Here is an 11,740-nt window from a genome sequence, read left to right on the forward strand (position 1 = left end):
TATATATATATATATAACAAACCTAACCTTCTCTTATATATATATATATTTACACTGCAAAGGTAGAGGTGGGCTTAAGCCCTAACCGCTTACATTTTTCAATCAGATAAAAATATGCTCATAATAAATTCTTCTTTTTTTCTCTTGCTATTTATTCTTAAAATAAATCATAGGCATTTTATTAAATTTTATATGTTAACATTATTAAATAAATCGAAAAAGAATTAATGAAATTGCATTACTCTCAAAAGCATCGAAATTGTCAAGGTTTAATGATATTTTTTACCTAAAAAAACTTAACAAAATATAAAATGTATAATTTTTATCAAAACAATTATAATCATGTCAAAAAACTAATAAAATAAAATTGTTTTAACTTCTAAAGAAAAAAGAGAAATAATTAGATAAATGAATAAGTCTTTGTATTTTACGATTTATGCCTTCAAATAAGGGACAACATAACGAAGCATATCATCGAACGAAAGGTCAATATGAGCTCCACCCACACTTATAAACTTCACCCTTCCACTGTCTGCCAACATCTTTAATCCAATCCAATCCTCCTCGTACAGTTTTGTCTGCATACCATAAAAATCGTAATAAATCCTTTTGAGAATCCGAGAAACCTACACAAGTTAGACAATCTATTCATATTACCTTTTGAGGTGGCAAAACTGGTTCAAATTTCCCATCAGGATAAAAACCAAACCATGATGTCTCCTTCGGTACTAGAATTAGGTCATCCTCAAACTACAAGTCCATACATAAACATCATTAGAAATATGTTACTATTCACACCAAATGGTCTAATTTTGAATTGTTTGAAAAATGAACTCACCATTATAAGTACTAGGTTTTCTAAGCTAGTGAACCGACTCTTGTAAGTCAAGTTTCTTTGACTAGGTATTTCATTGTTAAGCATAGGGAGAAATTTACATCCATTTAAATATCCAGTCATATCCTGCAAAAGAAATAATAATCAGATTATGATCCAAAAGAGGTTCTAGATCCATTGTATATAAAGATTATGTGCACTTCTCCTAAGTAGAGAAAACTTACATTTGGTAACCTAAGGTAACCACTAATAGCCAAATGAGCCTGAAATTCAATTAAAAAAAAAGTTCATTAGCCCAAATTCAATATAACAAATTAAATTAAGAAAACAAAAGATAGTTTGAACTTTTTACATACTTGCACAAATTTGGTGTATACAGCAGATTTGACTAGCCAGTCAACAAAAATGCAAAAACCACCCGACTGCAAACAAAAATTTATTTTTGATATTTATAAAGATAAATAACACTTACACCGCGAATTAATATGAAAAAAATGCACTTACACCGCAATGAATAGGAGCAGCGAGTCCAGCATGAGGTCCAGCCAATGAGACATAATTTTTGACCTAAAAATCAACAAATTAATCTTTCAAAACTTGGTTTAAACAATATCATTAATTAACCATGAAGAAAGAATGACACTTACTCGAGGTCCACCGTCACACATTTGTATTACACCACGACTGATTAAATTGCCCTATGAAAAAGAAAATATAAATAATACTCAATATAATTAAGAAATATAGAAGGAAGGAAAACGAAATTTATTTGTATATGCTATTAACCAACCTGAGAAAGAGCAACAATGTTGTAGCCATTTTGTAATTCTTTCATGTTTTTCACCTTATTGCACACAATTTCAACCTATAAGAGCAAAAAAAAACAATTGGTTGATTAAAATAATATAAAATGATTTATCAATTAAACTAAGTTTGATTATCATACTTGTTTTTGCATGGGCGTAAACCATGAACTAAGTACTCCATTCCCAACTTCTCTACACAAACATAGAATAAAATAAAGTTAAAAAATAGAGAATTTTATCAAACACGAAGAATTAACATGACTAAATAAATACACGCAATATCCTGGCGATCCAGAGTGAGTGATAAGTTGCGCGGTTAAATTCTTCACATCTTGATGAGTGCACGCATTATTAAGTCCTACAATTGAAAAAACAAGTTTTAGAATAACTAGAAATGAGTTAAGGCAATTTTAATGAATCAACTATTCAAAACATTGTGAAAAAATTGGTCAATAAGCAACTATAATAATTCATAATCTAATTAGATAAAATTATGTATGGATAACATTATATTTAGTACATATTGAATTAGTTCTATAATACAACCTTTATTTCTATTAATTGTCACATTTCATTGATCCATATTGACTAGGAGAAAACAAACCTTACCAATAAAAACATTATGTCATAGATTAATAAAATGAATTACACAAGAAGAGAATTCTTTAAAACAAAATTATTGAAGTTAGATCAAAATTTTAAATGTACTTAAATTGTTTATCATTTATAAAACTTTGATTTAGAAAACTTAAATTATTTTATCTCTCCCTTATTCTAAAAAATATCAAAAACAAAAACAAAATTTTCAATACTGCAAAAGGCATGAAAATGAAAAGTTTTAAATAAAAAGTGAGCAAATTCAAATATAAGATATATTTTGAGAAATTTTACAACAATAATGTACTAAACATTAATTTCCTTTAATAACTATTTGATTATATATATGTATACTTTTGAATCAAAGGAACAACTCTAAACAACCATTAAAAAACAATTAACATATAAAATAATATTGTTATCAGTTCATAAATTCATTATAAAGTTAATCCAAAATAAATTAGCTAGTAATAACCCTATTTTTTTTTTGGTGTTTCAAATATAGTTGTAAATTTCTACTATACAATAAGAAAAGATTTACCGTGAAGTAGAATAAAAGGGGTGGTTGATGATGAAACAGCAAAGGAATTGAATAAGATGGCCAAAAATGAAACAACGGCTAGGGCTGACATTTTTCTATCTGATAAAAATATTCCCATCAAACATAATAATAATAATAAGATTAACCTCTATATATATAACATATTCTCAGAAAAAATAGGGATAAATAATAATAATTAAATTATTATACTTTAAATATAAATAATTGAAATATTTTGTTTTAATTGGTTTGAATGTTTCTCATTTTACTCAATTGTCGTATAAGTCTTGGAAAATGCATTGAAAATGTTTCATTTTAAAAATTATTATTATATAAATATAAGAAATAACTTTTTTTCAATAAAACTCAGTCCATACTAATTTTATATAACCGTTATATCCATTTTTTTAAACAAAAACAATTTATCCAATCAATTTCTTATATATTTTGAATTTGTTGAATAAGTTTTTCACTTATTTAATATACTTGACACGATTTTAATTAGTTTAATATATTTTGACATTATTTAATATAATAAAGTTATTTAAAATAACTATATATTAGTCTCTTCACTAATGTTTAGCATTAAAAATTTAACTCAATTTTAATATGTTTAACCTATTTTGATAATTTTTAACTTATTTATTTAAGATAATTACTATAATTAAATAAAATGACTTAATATTTGAAATATTCTCTTGTTAAATCATTAAATAGTTATAATATTAAAATAAATAAAATACTTTATATAGTTTACTATAATTAAATAAATTTACTTAATATTTATAATAGTTTTTTCTCTAATTTTAACACGCGTGTTTAATATATTTTGATCATGTTTAACCTATTTATTTAATATAATTAAATAAAATTACTTAATATTTGAAATAGTCTCTTGTTGTATTTTGAATAATAAATCATTATATATATCAAATTAACTAATTACGATTTTATTAAGTAATAATTAGTTTAATTTTAAAAATTAAATAACAAAAAGAAGCTTAAATTTTTAAGCATTAATTAAATTAGTAGAAATAACCCTAATTTATTGTTTGGGTAATAAGATAAACTTCTTTTAACCCAAACCTTATTTGAAATAATTATTTAGAGAAGACTTGTGACTTGGGCTAGCCCAACCCAACTTACAAAATACAATTTGTGACCCACATTGAATAATTATATTATTTAAGAAAGTAGCTAGAAACATATATGTGATAACTATTTTTCTATCTTAGACTTCAAAATGACACTACAATGTCAATTAGTAATATTACACAACACAATAGATGGTACTAAAATGCCAATAAGTAATATTACACAACACATTTAATGGCACTAAAATTGAACACATTGGTACTTTCCTTACCATAAGAATTATATTAATTCTCTGGTTTTCAAATAAGGCACAACATAACGAATCATATCATTATGAGATAGATCAATATGAGATCCACCCACCATTATATACTGGACTCTTCCACTTTCTGCAAGCATCTTCAATCCAATCCAATCCTCTTCATATAGCTTTGTCTACACACCACAAAATATCGAAACAAGCTCTTTTAAGAATCCCCATGTATACAAGTTCGACAACTATACATGTAGTTCATATCGAAAAACAAATTTAAAATTTTGCCCAACTCAATCCGCAATGTCTACCCTATTCATCGTCGATCATTTGGTTATGAAAAAATATTTACCTTCTCAGGTTGTAAAACGGGTTGATATTGTCCGTCTGGATAAAAACCAAACCATGAAGTCTCCTTAGGTACTAGAACTTCGTCATTCTCAAACTGCATGTCCAAATATAAATATCATTGAAAATATGTTACTTTCCAACAAATGGTATATTTTTGAGTTGTATGAAAAGGAATTTACCATTATAAGTACTAGGTTTTGCAAGCTACTGAACCGAATCTTGTAAGTCGAGTTTCTTTGATTCGAGATTTCGTTATTAAGCATGGGGAGAAACTTACATCCACTTAAATAGCCCATCATATTCTGCAAAGAAAGGGGGATCAAAATAATGGCACTTAACTAGATCCTTCAAAAAACACTCTTACATTTAGAATGAGATAATTTTCTAAAACATAACTTAATTATTTATTGACATTTTCACATTTCATTAGACACTTGAGAAAGAAGACTTACATTTGGTAACTTCATGTAACCACTAGGGGCCAAATGAGCCTGGAATTCAATTAAAAAAACTTCTTAGCACAAAGTTTAAATAATTAAAAAGATAGGTTTGGATTTTGGATTTTTATTTACATACTTGCACAAATTCGCTGTATACATCGAATCTAATCAGTGTATCTTCAAAACTGCACAATGAATTTGACTGCAAATAGAAAAAAAAAAAATCATTTACAAAGAGAACTTGAGGTGAATCGAAAAATTAATAACAAATATTGGACTTACGCCACAAAGAGGAGGAGCGACGATTCCAGCATGAGGACCCGCCAATGACACATAGTTTTTCACCTAGACGAGCAACAACAAACCATTCATTAAACCAACCATTAAAAGTTGGTTTAATCGAGACTGAAAATATACACTTACCGGAGGTCCTCCGTCACAAAGTTGTATAATGCCACGAGCAATTAAATTCCCCTATTCCATTGACACAATACATTCTTTGCTAAATAATGAATTTGCAAAAATATACAAGTAGACGATACATTTATTGAATTCTTAATAACCTGTGAAAGGGCAACCAAGTTGTAACCATTTTCGAGTTCTTTAATGTTTTTCACTTTCTCACAAACAATTTCAACCTGGACAACAGAAAATGAGATGAATCTAGAGTGTACCAAACAGAGAAAACAATTTGAATTTCGTACTTGTTTATGCATAGGCGTAAACCAGGAACTCCATATTCCATCCCCAACTTCTCTACATAAATATAACATAACATCGAGATATATGAAAGTAAAGATGAAATGATATCGAATACAATAACACATTTAAAACGTTACTAAAGTATGTACATGCAATGTCCCGGGGATCTAGAGTGTATGATCAATTCCTGAGTTAAATTCTGTGTATCATGGTTGGAACACGAGCTTCCAATTCCTGCAAATAAGAAATTTGATTTTCATTCATTAAAAAATAAGGTTGCTCAAATGCAACAAATCTAGAATATACAAATTATTTATAAAAAAAAAAAAATAGAAACTAACAATCATGAAAATTTCATATATAACTGTCCAAATTTATAATACTAAAACAAATGAAACAGAGGAAGATGGAAATATTAATTATAAAGTCTCAAAATAATCTCTACCAAACATTAATAGATGATGATTGATAAAACAATTAACAATACTTTCATTTATTTAAAAAAGTAACATATAGTTCACTAACACAAATCAAAGTTATAACATTATATATTATAAAGTACACTAATCCAAATCAAGTTCGTAACAAGCGTTCATCAAAATAAAACTATAAAGAACAAATACAATATAAAATCTCAACAAAAAGAAGCAAATTAAATCAAAACATATATAACATTACGTCTAGTATATTTTAAATTAATTTCATAATACAACCTTTATTTCAATTTTAGTGTCACATAAACAAAATAATGCTGATAATAAATATTTTATTTATTAAGAATTTTTAAAGATACTAGATAATATATCCAGATTTTTAGTATGATTTTTGTTTACGTTAACAACAAAATAAAATATTATGCAGACATGTATTAATGATTTACAAAAGTTGTTAAAGTTGTATGTACGTACAATCTATATCAAATAGTCATAAATATAACAATAAAAAAAATATGATTGCATTGATACTAGGTCCAGAATACTCCTATATTTTATTTACTTAATTCTATGTGGTCTTATTTTTATTTATCCATTCACGTGTTTGATTTGATCACTAATATATTTAAATGATTACAAATTTTAATAGAAAAAATAATTTAGTATGAGAGACGAATCCATATTATGGTTGAATGGGCTGAAGCCCAGCCAAAAATAATAAATAAATAAAATAATTTTTTACCCTAAAATGGGACATATCTAAATTTTTTACCATAATCAAGATAAAAATAGTATATTTTACAAAGTTAAACAATAGTAATTTATCGTTTGAACAAGTTGATATTTAGTTTGATACAAAAAATAATTACTTTTTTTAAGGAAAAAAATATAAAATTGGAAAAAAAAAATACATATTAATATTTTAAACTAATTAAATCAATAAAAAAGAAAGGAAAATATTAAAAGTGAATAAAATTATTGTAAATTTTTTATATTAAATATTAAAATATTACTTACACTTTTTCTTTACTAATATTTTAAGATTGTAAAAATTACCCCTTTTTTTTAAGAAAAAGGGTCATACAAACTTAAAAAATTTATAAAATAGAAACAAAGGCAGATATTTACTTAGAAGATAGGCAGGCATAACTAAACTTTTTAATATAATTTTTTATTTGTCTTTCATATTTATATATATTTTTTTAATGTAACTCTTGGATAGTAATTGTCATTTTAAAACTAAAGTTTATTATTAAGAAGAAAGTATATAAATTCATTATTATATCCTTATCTAACTTTAATTAAATACGTTTTTAAAAGTTTTTAAAGTAAGAATTAACTAAATATTCTTATTTTCTTAAGTAAAACTATTTTCATTTGAAACACGTCGTACTTTCAACTTTAAACTTTAAACGTTCTTTGTATAAATCGAAATCGTAATATATCTTTTTAATATTTTTTAATATTAATCGAAAACATATATAAAAAAAAGAGAGGATTTACCGTGTAATACAACGAAGGGGATAGAAGATGAAATAGCAGCAAATTTCAGCAAGATCATGAACAAGAAGAAGATGAAACCATTAATGGTGATGCTAAATCTTGAAAAGAGAGCCATACTGTCTATTTCTGATTAAACTCTTGAATCTTGGAATATATATATATATAGATAAGAATTTATCAGATAATTTGATCACATCTTAAGAGATAAGCAACCAACCGATTTTATTTAAAGTTTCAATTTATTTTTGTGGGACATTTATCTTCTACTTCTTTTTTTAGTGTTTCTTTTCACACTGTAAAAGTCTTCACTAATATTAATATTTTCATGTGCTTCTGATCAGTTGTGACCCCATTGCTTATAACTTTTCTTGAGTTTTGTGACTTTCATCACCGATCAAATTAAATGAATAATGAAAGAGATTTGCTTGAAAGATGTAAGTAACTTAAAGGATTTTTTCAAAAAAGAAATGAAAAAATAAAAAATAGATATATATATAAATATAAAACAAGAAAAACGGTATTAAATAAATTATCGAATTCGTAAATTCTTAATAAAAACGATTAACTCTCTAAAAAAACAGGAGACTCTATAACTACTCCATTTTAAATTAATTAATTAAACATACAATGGAATTGAAATAATTTGTATATTGATTTTAGCATTTAACTATATTAATTTAGATAGTTTAATGGGTAAGTATCGCGCTTAAAAGATCGAACTAAAAATGGTTTAAGCTAGAGTAATAATTATTAAAGAAATGAAACTCCTTTATTTGCTTATATAATTAGAAAATTATTTGAGGAAAAGCGAAAAAGTTAGTAAAGAAAAAGTGAAAAGTATTTTTTGAAACATTGTTTGGTAAAACAAAAACTGACAATATTTTATATATATAATATAGTTGAGTTTATTGGGATGAATTTTAATATTCAATTATAATTAAATATAATGTCATCTTATTATTATATAAATTACGTCACTTAATTTATTAACTAAAATATTTAAAATAAATTTTATTTCTTCTTAAAAAAAAATGTATTATTATATATTAATATATTAAAAGCTTGTTTGAGGAGATGGGTTTTGGAGTTTTACCTGAGTTTTCTCCTAAAACCCTTATTTGATAAAAATTAAAAAAAAAAAACTGTTTTTTAAATTTTAAGACTATTTTACCCCTGAATTGAGGGGTGTAGTAAATGTAAAAGAATTGTGGATTAGAAAAAGAAAAATAAGGTGGCTTAGAGAGAAAATGGGTAATTTTGGTATTTAAATTAATAAAATTGTTGATAAGATGTTTGAGTTTTGAGATAAAAATTGGGTTTTATCCCAATAACCAAATATCAAACAAGCCCTTAAAGTCTTCTTGAAAAAATAAAGTTTTCTCAAAATCACAACCAACAATATTATTTAAATAACCCATTTTTTTTTAAATAGAGTAGAAGCTCAAACACTTTTTAACTCTAATAATAGAACCATCAATAATAATGGTACAATTTAATTCAAAATAGACAAAAATAACTTCTACAATAGCTCATTTAATAGAAAACATCCTTATAATTGCAGATCAGATCTTCTGCTATCGAATGAGGTGTTTCCTTGTTGCGGATCAATCAAAACTCAGCAACATTATTATATTAATAAATTAAAACTGAATTGAAAAGAAGAGAGAACCCGAAATCCGTATTTCATTCCAGGTTCAGTAGAAGCGGAAAGGAGTGAAGTTCTCTTCGCTTCACTTCGTTTTACATGACCTATTGAAGAGACGGTCTACACCGTTTAAAATGAGGTTGTTCATGTAAAACTGATTGACATATATTCACTGTTGAGTAAAGCGAATTTCATTTAACTCTAATTTATAAATTATGTTTATAAATTTATTTGTGATATATTTAAATGATTAAATAATAATTCATATAATTTTATTTCTGGTATATATAAAATAATAATTATGAATTAATATAATTTTATTTCAAGATCGGTTTAAAATAATAATCATAAATTATGTGATTTGAGATATTTAAATTAATTTTTATGAATGATTATAATTATATTTTATAATTGTGATATATTCAAATGAATTTGTAAAAATTATTTCATAATGTATATATTTATATATTATATGCATAAATTTGTTTGTAATGTATTTAAATATATTTTGACAAATTATTTAAAAATTTATATAATTATATATTAGATAATAATCATAAATTATGTGTTTGAGATATTTAAATTATTTTTTATGAATGGTTATAATTATATTTCATAATTGTGATATATTCAAATAAATTTGTACAAATTATTTCATAATGTATATATTTATATATTCAATATGCATAAATTTGTTTGAAATGTAATTAAATATATTTTGACAAATTATTTAAAAATTTATATAATTATATATTAAATATATACATATAACAATATATTTTTAATTTTTTTTAAAGATGTTTAAATTATTTTGTAAATATATTTAAATAAATTTATAAAATAAATTATTTAATTTTTTGTAATATACTTAAATGAATTTTTAAAACAAAATATTTTAAAATTTATTTGTAAGATATTTTGAAAAAATATATTTAAATTATTTTATATTTTATATAATTATATATTAAATATATATAAATGTTAATGTAAAACCACTAACACATTTATGTAAAAATATTTATACGGTCATGTAAAAGTATTTATGCATTCATTTAAGTCTGCAAAAGAATAAAAAAAAAATAAGACAAGCGTTTTCACCTGGGTATTTACAACGCTCAAATGAGTGAAACAAGCACGATCAGGTGAAGCTTGATTCACTCAATATTTGAAGCGCTCATCAAAGTGAAACAAACTTCACACGATATATTTACATTTATAAGATATTTAAATGAATTTATTTTAATTATTTTATATAATTATATATTAAATATATATATAAAATAATATGTCAAAAAAATTTGTAATATATTTAAATGAATTTGTAAAATAAAATATTTTAAAATATTTTTGAACATTTTGTTTTATATATATATTTAATATATAATTATATAAAATAATTAAAATAAATTTATTTAAATATCTTATTACAAATATAAAACCTAGTGAAGTTTGTTTCCCTTTCTATTAGCGCTGCAAATATTAAGTGAATCAAGCTTCACTAGGTATTGTTTGTTTCACTCATTTAAGCGCTGTAAATACTCAGGTGAAACTTGCTTCACCGGGTATCGCTTGTTTTTTTTATTATTCTTTTGCAAACTTATTTGAAGGCATAAATAATTTTACATGAACGTATAAATATTTTTACATAAATGTGTTAGTGGTTTTACATGAACGTTTATATATATATTTAATATATAATTATATAAAATATAAAATAATTTAAATAATTTTTTTTAAATATCTTACAAATAAATTTTAAAATATTTTATTTTACAAATTCATTTAAATATATTTAAAAAAATTGAATATTTTGTTTTTCAAATTTATTTAAATATATTTACAAAATAATTTAAATATCTTTCAAAATAATTACAAATATGTTTTTATATGTATATAATTAATATATAATTATATAATTATATAAATTTTTAAATAATTTGTCAAAATATATTTCAATACATTACAAACAAATTTATGCATATTAAAAATATAAATATATACATTATGAAATAATTTGTACAAATTCATTTGAATATATCACAATTATAAAATATAATTATAATTATTAATAAAAATTAATTTAAATATCTCAAATCACATAATTTATAATTATTATTTTAAATAGATTTTGAAATAAAATTATATTAATTCATAATTATTATTTTATATATATCAGAAATAAAATTATATAAATTATTATTTAATCATTTAAATACATCACAAATAAATTTATAAACATAATTTATAAATCGAAGTCAAATGAAGTTCGCTTCACTCAATAATAAATATATGTCAATCAGTTTTACATGGACACCTCATGTAAAACGATGTAGACCGTCTCTTTAATGAGTAATGTAAAACGGAGTGAAGCGAAGGAAGCTTCACTCTTTTTCGCTTCTGCTGAACCCTGAATGAAATACGGGTTCCGGGTTCTCTCTTACTTTCAACCCAGTTTAAATTTATTAATATAATAATACTGCTAAGTTTTGATTGGTCCGCAATAGAAAACACCCCATTCAATAATAGAAAATCTGATAT

At 23.7% G+C, this 11,740-nt stretch overlaps 2 protein-coding genes across 2 annotated transcripts; both read right to left on the reverse strand.

Annotated features, from left to right (window-relative positions):
* Positions 1-391: 391 nt before the first annotated feature.
* LOC124924258 (palmitoyl-protein thioesterase 1-like) lies at positions 392-2,870 on the reverse strand. Its single transcript, XM_047464317.1, has 11 exons — positions 2,780-2,870; positions 1,915-1,999; positions 1,782-1,833; positions 1,626-1,700; positions 1,483-1,533; positions 1,340-1,402; positions 1,192-1,257; positions 1,060-1,098; positions 839-961; positions 658-750; positions 392-578 (listed from the first exon to the last, which is right to left on the reverse strand). The coding sequence occupies exons 1-11, from the start codon at positions 2,868-2,870 to the stop codon at positions 435-437; spliced, it is 882 nt and encodes a 293-aa protein (XP_047320273.1). The 3' UTR covers positions 392-434.
* Positions 2,871-3,989: 1,119 nt separating this feature from the next.
* LOC124927582 (palmitoyl-protein thioesterase 1-like) lies at positions 3,990-7,697 on the reverse strand. Its single transcript, XM_047468027.1, has 11 exons — positions 7,558-7,697; positions 5,770-5,854; positions 5,623-5,674; positions 5,482-5,556; positions 5,342-5,392; positions 5,201-5,263; positions 5,055-5,120; positions 4,931-4,969; positions 4,658-4,780; positions 4,480-4,572; positions 3,990-4,309 (listed from the first exon to the last, which is right to left on the reverse strand). The coding sequence occupies exons 1-11, from the start codon at positions 7,670-7,672 to the stop codon at positions 4,154-4,156; spliced, it is 918 nt and encodes a 305-aa protein (XP_047323983.1). The 5' UTR covers positions 7,673-7,697; the 3' UTR covers positions 3,990-4,153.
* Between the last annotated feature and the right edge of the window lie 4,043 nt (positions 7,698-11,740).

This window comes from Impatiens glandulifera, chromosome 2 (genome assembly GCF_907164915.1).
Source record: "Impatiens glandulifera chromosome 2, dImpGla2.1, whole genome shotgun sequence".
NCBI lineage: Eukaryota > Viridiplantae > Streptophyta > Magnoliopsida > Ericales > Balsaminaceae > Impatiens > Impatiens glandulifera.